The 24,811-nt window shown below is 39.0% G+C and overlaps 1 protein-coding gene across 1 annotated transcript in view; it reads right to left on the bottom strand.

The window, feature by feature from the left end:
- The window catches only part of LOC148815843 (interferon-induced protein 44-like), a 49,963-nt gene extending 27,469 nt beyond the window's left edge, over positions 1–22,494 (bottom strand). The window contains exons 1-6 of the mRNA XM_088904845.1: positions 22,441–22,494; positions 21,135–21,161; positions 19,559–19,597; positions 15,132–15,171; positions 13,186–13,381; positions 10,624–10,776 (exon numbers count right to left, since the gene is read on the bottom strand). Of these exons, the coding sequence (XP_088760971.1) occupies positions 10,624–10,776; positions 13,186–13,381; positions 15,132–15,171; positions 19,559–19,597; positions 21,135–21,159 (453 nt within the window). The 5' untranslated portion in view covers positions 21,160–21,161; positions 22,441–22,494. The remainder of the gene's footprint in view (positions 1–10,623; positions 10,777–13,185; positions 13,382–15,131; positions 15,172–19,558; positions 19,598–21,134; positions 21,162–22,440) is intronic.
- Positions 22,495–24,811: the final 2,317 nt, after the last annotated feature.

Genomic DNA, 24,811 nt, shown 5'->3' with positions numbered 1-24,811 from the left:
CCAAGTCACATTATTTTATAGCGTTTTTATAGCGTTATCAAATCCGGTGGCGCTGTGTGTTAGTTTCCTGACTCCCATGTCACATGGTCTGTGATTGAAACCTGTGAAACCGGTTTAATTCGTCACAGCCAGCACTCCGGTTGTAAAGTAGAAGCAGGCGAGATTTCCAGCGAAAGACACCTCCCCCTTCTTCAGGTGTGAGGGTCTTCTGCTCAGAATGAAACGCTAAAATGTAATGTAGGCTCTGAATGGGTTCAGTTATGATTTGGGCTTGATTAAGGTCGCTGCCTTTCATCTAAAACCCTACTTGAATCCTTCTAAACTAAAAATCAGTGTTAGTGAGTTCTAAATAAAGAGGTATCCAGGTAACAGTGAAACGGGCGGACAGTCTGGGGAGATCGCCCGTTTTCCATGTAAATAGTTCCCTGGTTCCGCACCCCTTGGTGTTTCTCTCGCTCTCTCTCGGGTCACCTGATCATTAGCTCGAAAGATTTCAGTGCTTTGTGTATATTCTAATGGTAGTGGGGGCAGGGTGTGTGGGAACAGGTTTGGTTGAAATTGCATTGGAGATCTATGTTCTTCACACCTGAAACATTTTCTCTGAAAGCTTTTTCTTCGCAGTTTAACCGATCTTGTTACAGCATGTTACAGTTTACTATTATTAACCATATTAATTTTAAGTGCTTAATGTAAAATCTTGTAAAAATATATTTTCATTGTTCAAATATACATTAAGTCTGACTATCATATAATAAGTTAAATACAAAACTAAAGAAAAAATAGGGTAAAATATAATTCAAAATATTTTGCTAACAATGTTAACTGTTTATGAATAATAAAATGTATTAACTAAGGAGTAGGATGGCACAGTTGTTAGTATGTTTTTTGTTTTGTTTCTTTTTCATAAATACAACAGTAGTACCTGATGTCTCAGTGGCTTTCAAAATTAAATTATGCATACAAACCTGTGAACTAGAAAGATAACTAAGATATCCATCCATTTATAATGGTGGCAAAGTGGTTAGCATTGCTATCTTGCAGCACTGGGGTCCTAGGTTCAATTCCTGCCATCCAGTGTGTGTGGGGTTTACATGTTCTCTCTGGGTTACATGGTTTTTCTCCATATGTGTGATATGACTCCCTCTCGCACTCCAAAACATACTGGTAAGTTAATTGGTTTATGGGAAAACTGGCCCTGGTGTGTGTGTGTTTGTGTCTGTCTGTCCTGTGATGGACTGGCGCTATGTCCAGGGTGTATTCTGCCTTGTGTCCGTTGCTTACTGGGATAGGCTCCAAATCCTCTGTACTGGATAAAGAGATTAGAAATGGAAGTAAAGGCACTGTGTGGATGGAAGTATACACAGTGTTAGAAACCCACTATGAAATGGCAGCATCTCACTGAGAATAAAATATTTTATAGTGTGGGCTTAAGGAAACAGCCTTTCCACCTCTCTTGCACATCAGTATCCATACCTAGTTATTTAAACAAATTGCCTCTAATTATAAACATCTTAATATGCTGGCTCTGTGGATCCGCATCAGCTATGTTTGCCCATTCCTTCAATTAATGTGCATCCAACACACAGTTCAATGCCAGCAACTACACATAATCTAAAATACAATCTTTATTTCAGTATCTATGTAAACATATAGTCTGTTAACTTCATCATCTTCATCAAAAGTATGCCTAACCCCATTAGGAAGTGTTCTTATTATAAGTGTATTCCTCAGCTTTCCCCAAATGATCTTCTTCTTGCCAACATCTCTAGTCTTTTATCCTGCAATAACTCAGCCAACACTTAAATCTCCAAAAGCTGCTTGTGTTATTTTAAAGGGAACTAGAGAAACTAAGAACTAGAGAAATCAAGAAAGGCTTTTTTTTCTAGAATTAATAAATGCACATCCTGTTCATTGGGGAAATTAAATACACAATGAGCAATCTTCAATATGTTCAGAATATGACAGCAAGAATCCTATCAGGGATGCATTACACCTGTTTTCAAGTCCTTGCACTGGTTACCTATCAGATTTCGAGTCAACTTCAAAATCCTTATCCTTATATACTGTCCTACAACTGTTATTATTGATCACCGAATTATTGTACTTGACATGACTTCATTCAGCCTTTCCTGAACGTCTATGACAGGCAGAGAGAGTGCTGTTTCTGGTGCGATCTGGTACTGTTTTAAACGAACAAGAAATTAGATTGCTCATAAATCACTTATTCTATATAAACACAGCGTAATTGCCCTCCGAAAATCCTCTTTTTCTTGTTCGTTTTAGAGACCTTGATCGAAACTGATTTTAGATGTCAGAAAGGATTTATTTTCTCTGTATTTCCTACATTGCTTTGTCGAGATTTTAACTTTATATCTAACTTTATATCTAGGCTCAGATTTCAACTATAAATCGTACAGTAATTAATAGCAGTAAATACTGATGTTTATACATAAAAAAGGCATGCCTTGGAGTATAGACCCCCAAAGGAATGCCATAGACTCAAACTGCAAAATAAACACATACAGAAAGAAAGTATTTGTATTGTAATTGCAAATCCTGGTACTGTATGAGTGATTGGTATGACTTTCCTCATTACAAATCTCTTATTAGAATTTAAATTTCTCTGTAACTCCAGGTCAGAACAGAGAAAATGTAACTGCCTTAAGGAGTTTATGATTATGAAAAATAGAAGGATAAGCATGATACGTATGTCTTCTGTCATTTTCTAAGTCATGTTACTGAGCACCAAATCTTATTGAGAATATGAATCCATTTAAGGTTTATACCATTAAAGTAACTGTTTATTCCATGCTGAAAATGTTTGTACCAGACTTTTTTGAGGCCTGTTTAATTGTGTCTGAAGTCTGATGTTGTAAATTTTATTGTTAAAAAGATCCATGAAAATGTCACTACTAAAGTTAGCTGGTACTGTTGGTATTGTAAGTGGCAAGTAGAGCTCATATTTTAGATTTTGTGTAGTTGCTAGCGTTGAACTGTGTGTTGGATGCACATGAATTGAAGGAATGGGCAAACATAGCTGATGCCGATCCACAGAGCCAGCATATTAAGATGTTTATAATTAGAGGCAATTTGTTTAAATAACTAGGTATGGATACTGATGTGCAAGAGAGGTGGAAAGGCTGTTTCCTTAAGCCAGCAGTATAAAATATTTTATTCTGTGAGATGCTGCCATTTCATAGTGGGTTTCTAACACTGTGTATAGTTCCATCCACACAGTGCCTTTACTTCCATCCATTTCTAATCTCTTTATCCAGTACAGAGGATTTGGAGCCTATCCCAGTAAGCAACGGACACAAGGCAGAATACACCCTGGACATAGCGCCAGTCCATCACAGGACAGACAGACACAAACACACACACACCAGGGCCAGTTTAAATCTAACCTCAGAACCTTTCTTTTCAGAAGACTTAGTGTCTGTATCTGCTTCATTTTCTAATTTTGGTAGCACCTCTAACTGCTTGTCTTTCTTATATGCATTTACTTTGTAATCTGTGGTCCTTTTATCTGTTTTTACATCTACTGTATTGCTTTGAGATGCCACCTTTAATGGTGATATATCAAATAAAGTTTTTTATTATTGTTATAGGGAAAAATGATCAGATTGTCCCTGGTTCAGAAAAAAAGATCTAAAGTATACTAGTTTGTCACTCTTCTCATTCCCTTTGCTAAATGACTTTTCATACTAATCTGATCAATCTAACTGCCAGTTTTCTGTGCTTTCTCTATCCTGCTAGATTTGCAATTATTCTGAAAATTTTCATCTTGAAATAACTCATTTCTAAATACCTTTTTCACTGTTAATATCTTGCAGCAACTCTGCGACAAAATATACACTCTGACAGTTCATCCTGCTACCAACATTAAATAAAACAAATCTTAAGATTTCTATATTTATGTCTTTATTTAGTGGTTTCATTAGTGACAAAGGCTAAACTTTCTTGGAAAAATGTCTTTTATGTGTTGCGGAAAAACTGACTTGCTTTAACAAAATATGTTTACAAATCCTTTCACCTGGCATTTTCGTAGTTAGAAATTATGGAACGCTCTGTGAAAAGCAAGGGAGTTTTTATGTCCGTTGCAGTTCTTTTGCAACATGAATATAATTATATCATTATTAATTTCTTGAGATACGCGATTCCATATTATATTCCCTTTTAATCAAATTCTAAAAGTATGCTTATTGACTCCGGTATCGCGTTAGTTAAAGACTTCGATGTTTAAAATGTTTAGGGAGAAATGGAATACTGGTGTGTATGTTTTCTTTAAAGTACCGAGACCAGCCATATACTGTATGTTTAAGTTCCAAAATTAATATCGTTTATGGACTTCACACGCGTTGCAGTATGCTCCTATTCTTTTTATGCTCAGGCACTAAGTAAAAGGAGATGCTTCATATTACTTGACTAATTTTAAAAACTAAGTTAGAAATGCAGACGCTCCCTCGGTGCGCTGCTCTGGTGCGCCGGCTCTTACACAGTGCCTGTCTGCCGTAAGCGTTACAATATACATACCCAACACTGCTTGTACCCATCTGTCATGCAAATAAAACACCTTGAATTGAATTGAATTGAGGGGAGAGGGGGGGAATACTAAAGCCAATACTGGCTCATTACCCTCGATGGGCTTTAACGTGCTAATGCGTTGGTTTAACAGTCTGGGTGTGGCAGGCTTCCAATGTCAACTCGACTCGATTGGAAGACAATGAACGTACTTTGTGATATTTAGAAATATAAATTTGTTTGGTGCGAGTGAGGTTTTATTTAATCTCTGACCAAGGGAAACGTTTCATTTTTTCAAAGAAATGTTTGTTAAAAAATAAAGTCATAGTTGCATGGGATTCAATCACAGACCATGTGACATGGGAGTCAAGAAACTAACGCACAGCGCCACCGGATTTAATAACGCAATAAAAACGCTATAAAATAATGTGACTAGGCACAGAAAAAGTTTACAGCACAGTACAATAATAAATGCTGACCATGACTTTAGAAGCATAAATTACCTTACACTCAATTTAAACACAAGCTGTCTTTCTGTATGAATCTCTAAGCTGGTTCATACAGAAAATGTAGAAATGCACTAGCCTGATTATGATTAAAAAATACATAATTAAACACGCGTTTGCGATTTAAATCAGAACACGATTTAAATCAATATAAATGTTTATATTGTTACGCATACTGTCCAGCCTCCATTTCTCTATAAAAATTTACTCTGTTGCACACACACACACAATAGAAGCAGGAACCGCTGTCAGAAGGGAAGATATGTTCAAAATATCGCAAATATCGATCATGTTGCGATATTTTGAAATATAAAAGTCAATTGATTGTCTATAATATCGCTATATTATTTTTTCGAAGAAATGTTTGTTAAAAGAAAAGTCCAGCACCAGCTGGATTTGAACACACAAACTGTGGGGTGTTAGCCACGCACCTAGACCAGTAGGCTACAAGACAACTCACATGAACAGGCAGCCGAAACAGCCCTACACAGCCCTGTCGCAGTACACGGATATAATCATACCGTTATTAAATTCTTTAGATACGCGATTCCATATTATATTCCCTTTTAATCAAATTCTAAAAGTATGCTTGTTGACCCCGGTATCACGTTAGTTAAAGACTTCGAAGCTTAAAATGTTTAGGGAGAAATGGAATACTTGTGTGTATTTTTTTCTTTAAAGTACCAAGACCAGCTATATACTGTATGTTTATGTTCCAAAATTAATATCGTTTATGACCTTCAGATGCGTTATGCTCCTCTTCTTTTTATGCTCAGCTACTAAAATTTCCCTTTAGTGGTAAAATTCCATATAAATATTCAAAACTAAGCGGATTGAAATGTGCACAGTAAAGACATTAAATGATTAAATCTTTTCACTACCAACCAATGCACCACGAGTGCCCCTGTCGGTCATTTTGGCCAGCCAATCACTTACCGCGGTGCCCTGCGGGTTGGTTACTGTACTGCGGGTTTTTACCGCTCATTTTGAATGGCTGCATCTGTAGCTAAGCCTGGCTATCATGATCAATGGTCATCCATTGGCGCCTATCTGTCTAGGGAGTGCCAGATGGACATCTGGACTGCATTCCTAAGTGTCAGGAGTAAGTGACTCATATCTCACCTTGATCAACCAATCAGGGACTGGTAGGGCCGAGTAACCCACGTGGGGCTCTGATGCCCAGGAAACTTTCAGCCAATGAATGAGCTGAAGTTCCACCAGGTCAAAACAGGCAACACAGAGAGCCTGTAGTGGACTTTTCTGAAAGGGAGAATCTCAAAGGAGAATTCCAGGGCAGGACGGCCCAGGAGCAGAAGGCTCCTAAGGGCAGGACATTCTCGCAGCGCGCCTCCTGACCATCCTGAGACTCAGCCCGGACAACCACGGAACGGCCAGTGTGTCCGAGTGCCAGAACTTTACTTTGTTCTAAGAGTCGAGAGCGGAGGTTGCCAGAGAGTAACCAGAGGATCCACCCGAGGTTAACACCAGCAGCAAGCTTCATGAACAGGTCGGAACTGTGGACAGCTGAATCACTATTCAGAACTAGCGCTTCATCAGGAACGAACCGGTCCTCTTCCTGACCTGCTGGGACCCACAGTCATCTTTTCTCCTGTGCACAAACTTTGCTAGTTAAAGCCAACACTAACTAGCCGGTCAGTGAGCATCAGCAGCGCACCATCGCATGCCGCACAGCACAGCCTGGCACGGAGCCAAAGAGCCCGCAGGAGATCTGAATCCCCAGAGATTGGATGGGTATTCAACTTCAATGCATTACAGCTCGAGAATTCAATTGTTATCCCAACCAGTTGATATCAATTTATTTCCTAAGAGTTATGTACTTGTTTTGAGTATCCAATGTAGAAGTTGTAACCAAGTTCATTTACGAAACTGACTAAATGAATTATATACTGAACGTATGTCCTCTTGATATGTGTAACACTTTGTAACTGATTGAATATATATCTTTTGTATTCTGATAACCCTCTCGATAAGATCTGTTAGGTTTACATGCATATTCTATGTATTAATAAATGTATCCTCATGTGTTAGTACCTGTGTGTGTGCGTTGTTTGAGTTATATCGCATGGTTGGATTCTAAAGCCATCAAAAGAACCAATTTTATGATTTACTGCTACAATTAATAATTGTCCCAGTAAATGCCCAAACCCTACGGAACTGGTGCCTTCAGAGAGCACACTACAGCTGCATTGGATTGCATCTGGATCCAGCTACTTCTCCTATATCATTGAGAACAACCTAACAGTCCTAGACACCTGTTCACCACCCTCAACAGACTGTTCAAGCTAAACCTACCTAATACATTACCTGCTTCATCCCAGCTTTGTAACACTGTCTTAGAGTTTTTTGGTTGTCCACCAGAGTTATACTGTTCCACCTCCTTCCTGGATGATTGTTGTTGCTGTTCTCCCCTTTCTAGTTTTCACACTATATCTAAATTCTTTTCCTGGCTAAAACTTTAGAATGTGCTGTTAGAATTAATTTATGCAACTATCTCATTGCAAATAAGCTTTTCAAAACCTTCCAGTTTGGTTTCAGACAATAACAGCACAGGAACTACCCCTGTAAACCCTTGTTCCTGAATGGCTCTGTACTGCTCCCCCTACGATTCTGCATGTTCCCAATTGTTCAGTTATTAACATCACAGGATTGGAATTATCATTTCCATTTAGATGATACTCAAATCTAAGTCCATACTTAACCTCACACTGAAGTAGCTGTGTCATTCCTATCATTACTAAAGTCTATTGGCAATGGGGGTCCTGGTTACAGGGGCAGGGCTGGATGACCTGGAAGCCCCTAGTCTGGGCCCTGCATGGTAGTGTCACAGGGCTATTTGTCATCCGTAGCTGGGATCTAAATGATAGCTGCTCCCAGCAGACCCAGGTGTTTCTGAACACCCCTTTTTTAGGGACCACACCACCCTAGAAAACACATTGTCCACTCACACTTTCTAAGGTAGGCTGCTTCACCTATTGGGGCATTGAGCCTGGTGATTGAAAATGTCACCGCAGTAATGTGTTACTATGACTAGCAATATGGAATAGTCATAAGGACTAGCAATAGTCATAAGGACTCTTCTGGATAGCAACTATGGCATGGATAGACCCATACACAGGACTGTACTCATTGCAGCAGAGTTGAAACATTGTAATAATGATATTGCTGGTCAAAGTGAGACCAGACTTCTGGGTCTATAAGGTAGAATGGAGAAGGCTATGTATGGTGTTGACCGCAATTAAAAAAATGCTTCCCCCCACGGAAACACCTACTGGCTTAAGCAAAAGGCTTATTGTATGTCACTTTGCATCCCTGTCATTTGTAAGTAGCATGCCGCTTGTAACGGAAGCGTTTTTTCTGGACCCTATGCAGACGACATGATCCAGGGAAAAGTGAAGAAAACATGGGGAAATGGTCATGCAGGATACGGGGATGAAAACAGGGGGGCGTGTCCATGGAGTGCTGGTGATCGGGGGAGGTGAGACTGAGGCAAACAATCCGGGGATGAGTCAAAAGAGGAATCCAAAGACAGGGCAAAAGTCTAAAGCCAGGTGATCCATCCGGGACTGACAATTAAAAAACCAGAGCCGGGTTGGGACTGGCAGGGGAAATGGGAATGGGAACAGGAACAGAAACTAAAAGCATAACGGAGCCAGGCGCATCCAGGTCCTGGGCCTTGCATGATGCGGAAAGCAATGCAGAGCCCAGATTAACGTCAGCGTCTGGCTTTTAAGGTGGGCAGGAAGGAGGCTGGAACAGGGGGCAGGTGCACAAAATCAAGTCTGAAGTGAAAGAGCTGGAGCGCCCTTAAGGGGGAGGGACTACAATCGTGACACCACTCTCCTTAGTGCTTATGCACAAACTCTGAAAACAAATAATGAAGAATGTTGGATGAAGCTCCAAGTCCCCAAAACAACAAAATCCTTCTACTTCAATGCAAGAGTAGAGAACAATAGTGACAATTGGAATGGGTTGCTTTGGAAACCCAGCATTGGATATGGAAGAGAAAAATGGATTGAAGTCTCTGTGCTGAGCATAGTCTCACTATCACAAACACTATCTTTCAAATGAAATATAAATACAAATGGAGGCACCCAACGTCAAAGCACTTGTATTTTATAGATTACATCATTGTTAAGCGCTCTGATATTAAATATGATATTGTCACATGAGTCATGAGAGAAGCAGAGTGCTGGATGGACCATAGGATGATCATAGTTAATGAATGAAGGTTGGGTCAAATAAAGAGCTCTTCCAAGAAAAAAAAAAGAACTGCAGTGATTATGTAAAATAATAAATGCAGCATTCTAGAAAACCTTGAGGCTTAACAGAAGAAGGTGCAATTGAGGAATGGACTTCTTTATATCGCTCCATGAGAAAGCACCCTAATCCATCAGCTATAGTTGAAAGAAACATCAAAACTTGTTTGATGATAACTCAAAAGACATCTCAAATCAGCTAGGTGCCATGCACAAGAACTACAACCCCACTTCTAAGGTTTTTAGAAAACAGTAAGAAGAATAGAGAAAAAAATATTTACAGAATGTTCTGCAACAGTTTTGAAATGAGTATTGGATATCCAAGGCACATGAAATACAGAACCACAAGGACAAATATGGCATGCTAACGTCTATGAAACATTGAAGACCATCCAATGCCATCAGTACATCAGTAGAGCAAACATTTCCAAGCACTCTTAAACAATCCAAACCTTGTTAAGTTCTCAGTTTTGGGAAATCTTCCAGTCCTGCCCACAATCAAAGGTCTTGACCTCCCACCCACCTTCTCTGAGGTCTACTCTGCTATCATGTCTCACAGAAATTACAAAACTCCTGGGCCTGACTTCATCTCAGCTGAAATTTTGAAACAGGGAGGTTACATTTGCATGTGAACCATTCATCGCTTCATTGTGGAGATAAGGACGCATTCCACATCAATGGAGAGATGAAAACATTATCATCATTTATAAGATGACAGATCCACCTGTGACAAGAGCAGGACAATATCTCTCCTCTCAGCTGCTGGCAAAGGTCTTGCGATGGTCATGCTTCACAGACGTATTGCCACAAACACTGAAGAGCTTCCTGAAGACAGTGTGCTTGTACCAGTCCTATTTAACATCTTCCACCTGTGAGTTACACACTCCTGCGCACACATATTTTTGTAGAAAGTGAGGTATTTTTTTAACTTTTGGTTGGACGGGAACCTCTTTAATATGAGGAGATTCCAAAATGCCACTAAGCTAAAATCAGAATATGTACTTGAGCTTCAGTATGTTAATGATTGTGCTGTTGTAGCACACACCCCAAAAGCACTGCAAGCTACACTTACAGCAGTTGTACAAACATACAGTAGAATCAGACTGTTCATCAATATTACAGAGACAGAGGTTGTGTGTCATCCAGAACTCCACCTGAATTACCTGTTTTTTACCATTCTTGACTCAATACTTGCTAATGTGCCTCACCTCAGATTCCTCTCCAAGCCCTCTGTCTAAAGAGGCTAGTGTTTAAACAGTTGATTTTCCTAAAGCAGTTATGTGTTGGTGGAATTGTAATGCATTGTGAGTACAACTTACCGTGTATCCGTCTTTTATATGGCCTTTCACCAAACTGATGAAGACATCAGGACTTTTCACAATTCTATCTATTCCCATGACATCATAGATAACAAAAGGGAGAACTCCATCTCCTTCTCCATTTGCACAGTCCTCTACTCTGTATGGTTTAAACTAAACAGAAAAGTCAGAAAAGCAAAATTATAAATTCTGAGAGAATTATCCCCATTGTGCAGATGAAATTTAATTACCACTTTTAGGCATCAGTGTGTTGCACTTTAAAGGTCCGTATAGATATTTTAATACAATTGTACTAAAAGACTAGATCATCTCACTTCAGGTCTTCATGGATAGTTGCCTTTGTTTTGGCACAAATTTAGTCATTATGGAGACTTATTGGAAACATTAAACAGATTTCTACATTTCCTCTTTTCATATTCTCTCTTCAGGAACTGATTAAAAAAATTACTTATCATAAACAGCTAAGCTTTGACTACTGCACAAATTAGCACCTGCACTTTAAGGTACTGGACTGTCTGCACTACTGTATGTCCTGTCTTGGCTGTATTAAAACATCTAATGTCTAAATTTATTGTAATGTCCATTGTCTGTTTGTCATTTGTGCATATTTTTACTTTTTTTTCCACTGTTACTGGCTACAGCTGAATGAGTAAGCATTTCAATACACTTACTGTATATGGCAAATAAAAAATCTTGAAATCTTGAAAGTCTATTTAGTTGTAGTGTTGTCAAAATGCATAATGCTTCAAAGAGGTTTGCATCCTACTACTGATCAAGTCCAACAATGTTTCACTTTGGAAATCTGATGATCAGGCTAAAAGGTGGTAAAATTTCTGCTTATCACAAGTTGGGAGATGTATGGACCAGATGTCTGGGACTGTATTGACTTTAAGTTGCGTTGAATGCACACTGTCAGCCTAAGTATTGATGCATTTCATTCCTTGTTCTCTGAGCTTCCTCATTAATTATTATCCTTCATTAATGGTGTGGCTGCAAGACAGGTTTGATTGTGCCTGTGAATGGGAGGGGGGCTCAAGAACAGGGCATGTATACAGCTGGTTCCTCAATGAGCCCTGAGCAGTGAGTTGTGAGCTCTGCCCACACCCAGAACATCAAAGGAAGACTTCCACATCCCCTGAGAACAAAACTTGAGCCCTTGTTAAGGGGGCACTAAAAACCCAAAGTCAAGAGAACAGGGTAGAATTTTGAAAAGTCAGACAGAAGTTAGAAAACACAGAGATTGTAGCTATTGGACCCAAGAGAGGACTTGGATATCAGGTACTGAAAGCAGCGGAGAAAAGCTTCTCCATCTTACTGTAAAACATGTTTGGAGTTGGAGACAAACTGGGAAGTGAAAGGAGCATAGAGACATGTTGTTTAGGATGCCTGGGACAGAGGAGAGTGCCTGAAACTACACCTTTTCTTTGCTGTGGTGTAAGGAGGCACACCACGCCACCAGCCAGAGCTGGTTATGGAAAATAAAAATACTGGACTGTTCTTTTGGAACATTTGGTTCTGGTAACTGGGGTCAATGGGGTTCTTGTACTTGATATTAGTTGTATCATCTGTTCTGTGTGTTGAGTGGGCAATCACAGATTTTTTTTTAGCTTTAGCTAGCAGCCATATCACCCTGCAACTCACAACTGGCAACCCACTGAAGCTCAGCAGGTGTGAGCCTGGTCAGTACCTGGAGGGGAGATCTCCTGGGAAAAACTAAGGTTGCTGCTGGAAGAGGTGTTAGTGGGGCCAGCAGGGGGTGCTCACCCTGTGGTCCATGTGGGTCCTAATGCCCTAGTATAGTGATGGGGACACTATACTGTAAACAGGTGCCATCCTTCGGATGAGACGTAAAACCGAGGTCCTGACTCTCTGTGGTCATTAAAAATCCCAGGGTGTTTCTCGAAAAAGAGTAGGGATGTAACCCCGGTGTCCTGGCCAAATTTCCCATTGGCCCTTACTGATCATGGCCTCCTAATAATCCCCATCTATGAATTGGCTTCATCACTCTGCTCTCCTCCCCACTGATAGCTGATGTGTGGTGAGCATTCTGGCGCACTATGGCTGCTGTTGCATCATCCAGGTGGATTCTGCACATTGGTGGTGGTGGAGGGGAGTCCCCATTACCTGTAAAGCGCTTTGAGTGAAGTGTCCAGAAAGCGCTATATAAGTGTAAGCAATAATTTGTTATTATTATAGAAATACTTTTATGTGAAGGGAAGACTGAAATACTGTAAATAACTGGGATATTCTACACATTAGGATAACTGTGCGTTAACTGTGAGTGCACTGAAAAAAAGCAAAAAAAGATTCTGTTGCAAGAAAAAAAGGGTCCTAGCATCCTCATAATTGCTATATTGACACAACAAAAGCAGTTCCTGCATTTAGGCGTCACAATCCATGACATTAACAGAATAATCCATACATTAATAGTGCCAAGTCACTGTAGAGTTTGCTATATACTATCATAACTAAATTACCCGTATGTTTATCAGCATTGCAAATAATTTATAAAGAATTTGAATATATTATTCCATTCAACAGACCCTCTAGATGGCTACTAACCTTCTTGGTAAAACTGTGTACATCTTCACCAGCCAAAGCTCGGCTTGTCAAATGACCTTGAAACACAGAATCAATTGTATTGATGTAACTGGACTTTCCAGCCTTGATCTGTCCAGCCATCATGATTCTTAATTCTTTTGCTTCTTTGTGTTTTGGTGTTAAAGTCCTTATTTCTTTAAGGAGTCTTGCTTTCTCCCTGCAAATAAGAAAGAAGAGATCACACAATAAAGAAAAAAATAATACATCCTAGAAGGGTGTATAACTGGGTTTCTACACAGTTCTGTGGGCAGATACTTATTGTCAAAAACAGCTTGACGAAGTGGCTAACAAAATAATAGTAAATATTGAAATTTTGTATTTACAATTTCCTGTGATATTACGATTGTAAGTAGAGGTCACTCTACTTAAACAATCATTTTCAGACCAAGAATTATGTTTTTTTAAACAATTCTACCACTCTTCCTGTTCACATTTTTTTTTGCTTTTGCTACTCAACTAAGAACATCTCTGTTAATATATACAGATCCAGCCATTCAGAATGCACGCAGGACCACACCTCAGTGCAACATAGCACACCTGTCACGCCCCACACTCTCCCTCGCAAACGACGTTACATTCCCAGAACCTCTGCTTCCCAATCTCATCCCTGATTGAACCCAGCACATTCTCACATGCATCAGATTCCTCAAATTCTCACTCCCTAACCAATCATCCAATCACACCCCTTTCCTTTCAGTATTTAAACCCCCCTTCGCACACCTTCCCATGCTTACTATTGAGAAGCCTTTCTTAGTATTCTCCAGTGTGCATTTCCAAGCCTTTCAACTGATCTCTTGTTACGAATCTTCTGCTTCCGCCTCTTGACCTCGCCTTCTGGATTTTGTCTTTTGAATTGTTTTTGAATATCTCTCATTACCGGACCCTCTGCCTCCCTTATCGACCCAGCCTTTGGATTTTGTCTTTTGGATTGTCCCTTTGCTACTCTGCATCCTGTGGGATTTTGGTCACGCATAAGGATCCTCCTATTCCACGTATAGGTTCCCTGACAACACCACACTTTTTAATATTGTGTTGAAGGATAGCACTGTTTTGTAAAACTGCCAGGTGGTGCAGTGAATGCTTAACATGGTGTCTGGAAGCCTGGTTTTGAATTCCACTCAATACTGAGCCCCTTGAGACAAACATTTTCCAATGATAGAATTTAAGTTGTATAGAATTTAGACTTTTATTAATTTTCTATTGTATATTACAGAATGTTAAACATTAATTTTTAAAAAAGAAACAAGTTCTATTTTACAAAACAAAATTACCATGTTGGGTACAGTAAAGAAATAGTTTATTTTTATATCTTGTTGTGAGTGCAACATGCTTCTTTTATGTTTAGATCCAAATGTTTTACATTACTTTTATATTATTTTTACATTTTTGTTTTACATCCACATAGCTTTAGAGAGCTACATTACTCTGCCAGATATATATAAGGAACAATTTATTATTATAGCATAATGTAAACACATTGAACCTTTTTTAATACACATTGAAATATGTATATTTCTTTATAATGCTTAATTCAGGAACAAATAATTAGGAAGTAATTTTATTTGAGATTTTTATTATGAAAAATATATTTATATGCGTGGCTTCTTACTCCAATTACTGACAACCATGACTAATTACCAGGCATTATGGATTCTGGGTTTTACACTATGGGTGTCAGGAGGTATGAGACGGGTTAAGGAATAATGTAGTTTTTCTTTCCAGCTTGGCTCTTAACAATTTTATACTCATTATTGTTCTTAACTGAACACCTTCTATCAGTTCTTCAGGGACATACAAACACAGCAGCTCTCCAGGACTGTATTGAACAGCTTTCATCTCATTCTTACAGCTCCACATTGGGAGGTACAGTGTGATGTGGGTTTCATACTGTGTTTTTAAATACTTACTCTTTGCCCCAGACTATTTCCCTCCATGGGTTAACAAGTTCTAAAAAACAGAAATGACATCATGACAACCTTCATGTAACTTGAAATCATCAAAGTTTCTTCAATCCTTTTTCCTTACCTGGTTCTGGTTAACTATAAATTGACAGTAAAGTATCAGATTGTCTGAGACTGTTGCAATAACATGAATTTAGAGTTTGCACTGTATATTTTGACACCATGATAGAGTGATATGAAGAGGCTTGTAAATGCTTCTGTACATCTATCAGTCTGTATTTATGTGCTATATAAATGCAGTTGAACATGAACCTCTTAAGCACTGGTCCCACTGCAGTTCCTCTCCCCACTTTAATCTCCATGTCTTTTAGCAGTCCAGATTATTGAAAGTCAGGTTTATCTTGTAGCCTTTGACAACACCATATACAATCTCAGAAAAATGTAACAATTATTTAGCTACATATGATAATGATATAAATGAAAACATTCAGATGTATAATTCTTCCTCTACTCTTTTATATGGAGTGTGGGACAGAAGGAATCTTCTCTTGTTCACCACTAGAGGGCCATTAACACTACCAAAGCAGCCCTCTAAATTGTTTTTTCCTCCAAGATTGTCACCTGAGAATGTGTCTCTTTAGCACCTGGGCTTCTGATCAAGAGCTCTATATTAAATTCTCACGCATCTCCCCTTCATTCATCCCAGGACCATGCTGTCAGCTACACAGCTGAGGTGACCTTTTTTCTTCTCTAAAAACCTCAGAGAATGATTCTATTTTTTTTTTCCTCAAGGCTAAACGCGGACCAGTTCAAAGCTTTATCCCTCTCCGAATGTCCCCACAAAGAAGACTTTTTTGATGGACTACACCATGACAGAATACTCTCAGATGCTTCATTTGTCATGATTTAGGACATCTGGCCTTTGACTGTCCGAATCAGCCAGAACCCAGGCAGGTAGATTCAGAAGACGGATGAAAATCCAACTGCCCTGTAGCCTCTACTCACAAAAATTAAAGTAAAAGGGAAAACCATTGATGCCCTACTGGACTCCGGTAACTTGGGTACCCAGAGGGACAGTTCTTAAAAAAGAAATTGGAATTCATCCATATCCATGTAGATACCAAAATATATCCCACCACTGGTATTAACTTGAACACCTCTCAAGGTAAATATCGTGCTACCGTGGGTGGGGCCAAACAACTTCTCTATCCCATATTATTAGGAAGAGAGTCCAGAATTCCATCGTCCAGACACCAATAAGAACACCCATTGATTAAGATAAGATCTTTATTGGCCATATACAATTTCTTGTATTAGAAATGTGTCTTTATGCATATCCTATCTTGCTCTACATGAGACACACAGACGGGGAGAGAGAAGCTTGAGGACAGAGCGCAGGGTCGGCTATTTATATGGCACCCCTGGAGCAGCTGGGGTTAAGGGCTTTGCTCAGGAGCCATACAGAGTAGGATTAATCTGCCGGCCACGGGATTCAAACTGGCAACCTTCCAGCCACAGGTGTAGATCCTTAGCCACAGAGTCACTGCTCTGCCCCAGATTGATTTGCTTCGAGGATATGGTGAATGACACCACGAAATGCCATAGGGATAAGAAGAAGCCATGGAGACCCAGAGGGAACCAAGAGAAAAAGAAGCAACAGAATCTAAAATAGATGTAGATTTATTGGATATAGAATTAACAGATCTAAAAGTGAGTGATCGCCGAGGTCAGTTTAAAACAGGGCAACTGGAAGAAGGTCATCTGAAACATGCATGGGTCACGTGAAAAAGATTGAGGGATTTCTGTGTGATCCTAACCAAACCCTTTCCTCTTCTTATTTTGTGGTGAGAGATTATCTGCTTTATTAGGTCCAAAAGGGAGAATGCAAAGAGATAGAACAGCTGCTTGTGCCACAGCCTTATCAAAGAACACTCCTCAATCTTGCACACAGCCATCTCCTGGGAGGTCTTCTTGAGGTAAAGAAAACAGCTGAAAGTCTCCTCAAAGGTTTCTTTTGGCCCAGAATAAGTAAGGCGATAAAACAGTACTTCCAGTAGTGTCCTGAGTGCCAAAGGACAGCACCTCAGCCTTATTATAAAAGCCCCCTTGGTCCCATGCAATAATAGAAACATCTTTTGAGCGTATAGAGATGGATCTCTTATAAAATCTGCTAAGGGATACCAATATATATTAGTGACAGTGGATAATGCTACACTATATCCTGAGGGAATTCCTTTAAGGCTAGCCAGTGCAGAGAACATTGCTAGAGAACTCATTCAGTTCTCCTCTAAAGTAGGAATACTCCCAGGAAATCCTAACAGACCAGGGTACTCCCTTTATGTCCAACATTATGAAAGAGTTAAGTAAAATATTTGGTATTCATCAAATTGGAAACTCAGTTTATCATCCACAAACAGATGGCTTGGAAGAGCGATTTAATAAGACACTAAGAAGCATGTTAAGGAAGACTATGCACAGGGATGGATAAAATTGGGATCAGCTTTTACCCTATTTAATGTTTGCGATATGGGAAGCTCCCTAAGCTTCTATGGGATTTTCCTCTTTTGAATTATTATATTCTGGAAGACCCGGAGAATAATTGGATCTAGTGAAAGAAACATGGGAAAAACAATCTTGTACATGTGGAACAAATGAGGGAGAGGATGAATGCAGATTTAGAGAAAGCACAGGCATAACAAACCCAAATTTATAACCAAGGGGTCACACTAAGGGAATTTCATCCAGGGGAAAACTTTCTTGTGGCTTTGTGGTGGGAATCTGACAGTAAAAGTTGGGTCCTGTTAAGTATAAAATTAAAATAGAAGCCAATTTCAAATCTATCACATTAATTTGTTGAAGGAATGGCATGGGACAGAATCCTCACTGTCCAGTTTGTCCTTGATCCTCTAGAAGAAGGCACTGATCCAGTAGCCAAGGGAGACTAACAGCTCAAAACCAGAGACAAGACTTGCAGGAGTTCCTGTCCCAGAATAAAGATGTATTTTCCAGAATACCAGGAAGAAACCACTTTATTCAACATCACATTGTTAAAGTAGCCAGGTAGATCATGAAGAATCCTGCGCGGAGTAGTGTAACCGTGTTCTAATGCCGTAAGCCTGAAACCAGTCCAAAAGTTCAAAACCGAAGGGAAACACAAAACAAAGTCATAAACCAGGGAGCCAGAAAGTTGAAGAGTACGAATACCAATAAAGCAAAACCAAAACAGCAAGCCGACAAGCGTAATCCAAGAATCAAGGCCTGAGGAGAAAAGCAATCCGTAAGCCAGGGGAAACGAGACCAAACGAGACGAAGAGAAGCGTTGAGTACTAGGAGAGAACTTCCAGAAATACTGAGCAAAGGGTGAATGACTAAGGTTTCCTAAAATTGAGAAATGCAGAGAATGTGAGGATCAAACGAAACAGGTGAGTGGTCAGGTACTTTGGAAAGGTCTGCGCCTTCTTAAAGTGGCAGTATGAGAAGCTGGAAACGTAACACACATCATCACGGAACCAGGGAAAAATGTATAGTCTCCCCTTACCGCATTCCCAAAGCAATAAGAAAGATTATTAAGAGAAGGTGGAGCAAATGTTAGCAATGGTAGTTTCATAGTGAGTGGGCCTAACCAATTGTATTTGGTTCCAAAGCCAGACAGAACAATTAGGTTTTACTATAACTTTCAAAAATGAAATGAAATCTCAGTGTTCGATGCTTATCCCATGCCGCGAATAGATGAGCTTATTTAACGGGTGGGCAATGTGCAGTATAGCACATTATTACAGTATATAGACTATAGATAAAAATGTACTGATGAACATGGCAGCAGGGGGTTGGCTCTGGGCTTTGGGATTGGTTCCATTGGAGTAACTGTTTAAGCAGTATGGGTGGAGGTTTTATAGGTAGGGAGGGTAGCTGGAGGGTGTAGGGACAAGGTGTACTATTCCACTGAGAATGAAGTGTTATTAAGGATTTCTAATAATCTGTGTGCCTTGACCAAGCAGTCTGGTGCCTCTCTATTAGGTTTTCAGAACACCATGAAACCTAATGCTATTTCCTTTTCCTCACTTTAGTTATATGGGCTGTGTAAGGGGGTGGGTATGATGTGCACACAATTGTTTGATCAAACTCATTCCAAGACAATCCCACTCACGGAAACAATCCAAGCAACCTTTTATATGATCTCTGATAAAAGAGCAACATATCACAGGGACAGTATAAACTGTTTTTTGTTTTATTTAATAAATTTCCACTTAAGTGACAAGCCTGTCTTTCACTTCATACTGTAGGATAAGTGCATTACTTTTTAAAGTAATGGTTAACTCCATGGTGAAACAAGTAATTGTTAAAAGTAAACAAAAAGAAATAAAATTTTGGCCTGCTGAGCCACCTTTTGTCTCATATTTGTTTGTAGATTATGTATGAAATACGAACCTTACCTGGATTTGGTGGTGGTGTTGGGGGGGAATGATCCTTTTCTGTATTAAAAAACAATTATGTGTGTTAAATTCAGTTAGGATTGGTTTCATGAAACAATACTACTTTTAAAATTAACTGGGTCTGAATGCTTCCAGGTACAGTAACTCCCCAGACTCTTGTTTTACTGCCAAACAGTTTCTGAAGAGCAGTGGTATGAAACATTTTGTACCAAACAGGTTGATGTTCATGTAAAAAGCACAGAGGTTTTATGATCAGCAGCACAAGGCCAGACAAACAGAATTACCCACATGTTCCAAGTTGAGAGCCATAGCATCTGTCAAGGAATTGTCTACAGTGTGTATTGTAGTTAACATCCTGGTGATATTGTAAAACGCCTTCCATGGAGCAATGGTTAAAAGTCCAGAACTATACCTGATTGCATCTCAGCCAGTCAACAACTTGTGATGTGGTATCTTAAAAGATGGAACCTATCCAATGACAGGGTTCTCTAAAGCTCCCTCCATCTAACCTGGCAAATTGACAGTCGTGTATTCTGTTTTTCTTACAGAAGATTCCAAAACTGTTCTTGGCAAAATACGAAGGACATCTCAACCTAAAACTATTCAAGCTGCTATTGTGTAAAATGATGAGTGCATAAATGTGTTGTAAAAGGTTGTGGTTTCTGGTTTCTAAATTGAGCATAGGATTTTATGCTACAAGACCTGTGTTCCTTTCTTTTATATTATATTATGTTCGATTGCTTCCTAAAAAGTACTCTCACAATTTACCATCAGAATTTTTATTACAGTAAATTAAAACCCCTGTTCACTACAATGGTGTAAAGAGTTTAGTTTCACAGAGGGCTCAGAGAAACTGGCCCGTTCAATCTAGCTTATCCTCCTGGAAGAGCCTGTTGAGAGTTGGGCTGCAAGGCACAGGGGTTAAGAAGATGAAAATGGAACTTTTGTTCCTCCTTTTTTGCAAACAAACTGACCTTTCTGTGCCCTACATGCATTAATGCATTAATGCCCAAATCCAAGCTATGGTCCAGGACCTTGGTTTCAATTTATTAGAGAAATTGGTCCAGCACTGTTATCCTTGTGTCCCAGAGAAATGGAAAATATTACAGCTGTGAATGGTAGGCCAAGGAATGCAATGTAGCTGTGGGATATATTTCAATTAAGTCAGTTCAGTTTGGAAATCAACCTAAGAAACACAGCTAGTTTTACACAAGGTCAGCTTGAATTTCAGAGAGGAAAAAGATCAACTTTTGACCTCCTTAGGTCCTACAGCCTCAGGGCAAATGCCATTGCTAATTGCAGGCCAAAGAGAATAAAAGCCTCTTTCATGTCCTTGAAGTATTCCTAAATTCCTGAAGTCCAGGAACTCTGCTTGTGTTTCAGGGAATCTGAAGTTTCTTAGGGCACTGTGAAGTCCATGGTAATAGTTAATGCCATTCCCTTTTCCTCACTTTAGTCACACTGTCTAAACTCAGGGAACAAGTAATGGTTAACTCAACAATGAAAAATAAAAAGTAGAAACAATATTTTTCAGCTACCTTTTGTTTGTAGATTATGTATGAAAGATTAATCTTACCTCGTTTTGATTCAGAACTGCCCATTTCTGTATGGAAATAGAATTATGCATGTTACATTCAATCAGCATCAATTTTGTGACATTTATTATAATCTATGTGTCCAAGTGTGTTGAGATTTCACATCACTGTAACTTGAGTGTTGTCTGGTTGTTTTGAGGGAGTTAGAAGAGCATAAGTTGGAATAACATGTTAGGAAATTTGGATAAACACTGGTGTCTAATTAAATAAAGCTATAATACTCAAAGAATATCCTCATATTTCTACAGTATATTCATCAAAAACTTATATTTTCTAACATAATAATATATACAAGAACTTAAATGTTTTATTATATATGTAGATAATAAGGGAGAGTAACATAAGTTTACTGTTTACTGCATACATGTCAATACTTATACTGTACCATTTAATCATTGTAATAATGTAATTCAGTAATTACATGGCATGTACCTCAGGAATTGATTTGGGACCCCCTGCTATTCCTCATTTACCTGTTCCCACTCGGCTAACTATTAAGATTACATAAAAAGGTCTAAATTATCATTTCTATGCTGATGATGCTCAAATCTGCGTTATACTAATGGTTATACTGGTGTTGATGAGTGGCAAAAGTTTATTCTCATTATACGCATATACATATACAGGTATATGGTATAACGAAATGCTATATAGCTAGCTCTCAGATGATAAGTAGTACAAAATAACAACAATACATTTGTATAATAAAAGAAAGACCAAGACAACAGGCAGTGTGCAAAACAACACCAGGCAATGTGCAAAACAACAAAAGGTAACAGGTAATGTGCAAAACAACATCAGATGTGCAAAAACATACACCAACAGAATAATTAAAGGATAGAAAAATGATGGGGAGTGTTTTGACATGGAGGTAGAGGTAGATTTCAATGTGTGTTTGAGTTTTTGGTAAGAAAGAAGGCACTGTGAGGTTCAGACCATAGGTGAGAGAGGCTGATATATGAGAGTCAGATATACAGTACAGTGCCTAAAATGTATTCACTCCCATGGAACTTTTCACACATTATTGTGTTACAGCATGGAACCATGATGTATTTAACTAAGAAAAGTAATTAAAAATAAAAAAGTAAAGAATTTAATGCATCTAATATTAAATTATTATCTAGTAATCTAGACCTGCTTTAAAAAGGTATATCTGTTATTCTGTTGTTACAATGCAAAACAGTTTAAGTACAGCATTGATGCAGATGTTTACATAAAATACATTAATGTATATGTTAATGTTTACATTTGTTTATAAATGTATGGATACAAAATTATTTTTCTTACCAGTTTCAAAGAAAGGCTCTGGTCTGGTCAGCCAAAAAAAAAGATAGTGATTTAAACCTTGGCTTCAGGTCACATGTATTTATAGAAAACACAGAGAACCAATCAGGAGGTGACTGCTAAACATGAAACTTTTATTTTCACTTTCAGTATTGATTATCATTTCAAGATGTTTAATCATTAATCATTAAGGGCACTGTTCCTCGTGTCACACTTTCATCACAATCACTGGCTTTGGAGAAGCTTTCATCACTTGGATATGTTCGGGATTAAAGTTTTGCTTAATGACATATTTCATACAGCTTACAGTATGTGAAACAACAATAACAGCAATTTTCACTTTCTTAAACTCTTTCAATGTTCCTAACATTTCTACACTTTGGTGTCTATATAATTACTTGACAGGACAGGGCTCACCCACAAATGGTTTCATGCACATATTGTTATATGCTAGTTCTACCAATGTGGATTAAGACCTAACTATTTAACATTCTCTAATGCATATGTGATATCAGTAAACAATGAGGGCACACACTTAATTGAGACTACCTAGTAAGTGTCTTCACTATAGGTGCCCAGCCTGTAGATCACGAAAGACTGGAGTGCTTGGCGGTTGGTCTCAAGAATGTTTTGTGAAAAATCTATTTACTTTTTTCAATAGCCCAATCATCCATTCAATGCATTCTATGCATATAATCTCATACATTTTACTGCCCTTGTGTGTGTTTAACCCTTGTAGAGTAGGTTGTAAAAGTCTCTGTTACCTGGTTGCTGGCTGATGGAGCTGTGTAAATAAAAAAAGTGTGTTACTTTCAAATGCACCCTACATCTGCTACAGTGCATAAGGAGCGAAACAGTCTGGCCATGATAAATTCACCAACAGTTTGATAAGTTTGTTGCCTATTTGATAGTTGTTGTGTTTGAGCAAAAATGAGTGAAGCATAAAGAACGGAAACCTACCATTACCACAGGGAATGGGAGCATGATTATTTTTTTGTACTTTTGCATTCAAAGTTTGTGTGTCTAATCTGCAATGCTAGCGTCTACACGAAAGAAAGGGAAACATAGAACAACATTTCAAAACTCCACACAAAATGTATGATGTGGACTTTCCTGCTAAAAGTGAGTTACGGAAAAGAAAAGTGGAAGAGTTAAAATCTCAACTAGCAGCACAGGAGTCAGTTTCCACAAGGTCCAATACAAGAGTGAAAAGCGGAAATCATTGCATCACTCTGTGATAAACACAAAAAGTAATTCAGTGATGGAGAGGTCATAAAAGAAGCATGTGCTGAGGCAGCTGACTTGCTGTTTGGAGATTAAAAGAAAAATGAAATCTCAGCTGCCATCAAGGACATTCAATTGTGAAGAAATACTGTAACAAGGCGATGTGAAGCAATGGTGAAAGAGCACCGGCGATGGCTGGCCGCACCAGTGGATTCATTGCACTGTGCAAACAGTGAAACTTTTCAGGATTTTATTCATTATCACTGCATAATTCATCAGCAAGCATTGTGTGGGAAGATTTTATGAGAGACATAATGGACATTGTGATGTCCACCTGGAGGAGGCAGACGCAGACCACATAGACTTGTTGCTGCACACTGACATGCAATGTCTCAGCAGACGTAAATTTTTGATGAGGTTCAGAGAACTGTTTCTCAAGGCGTCTAAACATGCTGGCCTGAATGAGCTGAATGTTGAGCTGCAGGGACAAAATAAAAATGCCATCGACATAATCAACAGTGTCAACACGTTCAATAGAAAATTACAAGTGCTCTCCAGTAAGCAACAGTGCCAAGACCTGTGTTACACTAATCATATGCATTCAGAGCTTGAGCATCAGGGCAAAGATACAGCACAGCTTGACAGCACGTTACATTGAACAAGTTCAGGAGCTCTCATCCAAGTTCCACACACATTTCACTGACATTTCTGGAGCCTGTTGCCTCACACATGTGCTTCCCATTATGCCCAGATTTAGATGTGGATGATATAGCCTCTCAAAGTGGGATCACTCTTTCACCTCGACACAACAGCAGTGGAGAAGTAGATTCTCACTCTGCAAAATGCCAGTTAGATGAAAGCCAGGGCAACTACTGAGATGAAGAGGGAGTTCTGGGAGCTGCTGTTGGAGGAGAAATATCTCAACATAAGAAGATGTGCCTTTTACTTGTCTGCCTTTTTGGAATCACCTTATTTGTGTGAGTCTGCATTCTCTCACATTAAAATTATTAAATCAAAGTACAGATCTACTATGACAGATGAACACCTTCTGGTCTGCCTGAGATTTGCATCCAGCTGCTACTGCCCTGACTATGAAAAACTGGCAGTTGCTTCTTAGTGCCAATGATCACATTAAAGTAGGACATTCTTT

Source organism: Atractosteus spatula, chromosome 24 (assembly GCF_055471065.1).
Source record: "Atractosteus spatula isolate fAtrSpa1 chromosome 24, fAtrSpa1.hap1, whole genome shotgun sequence".
Taxonomy (NCBI): domain Eukaryota; kingdom Metazoa; phylum Chordata; class Actinopteri; order Semionotiformes; family Lepisosteidae; genus Atractosteus; species Atractosteus spatula.
Note: the sequence above shows the minus strand (reverse complement) of the source record. Positions and strands in the feature narration are given on the sequence as shown.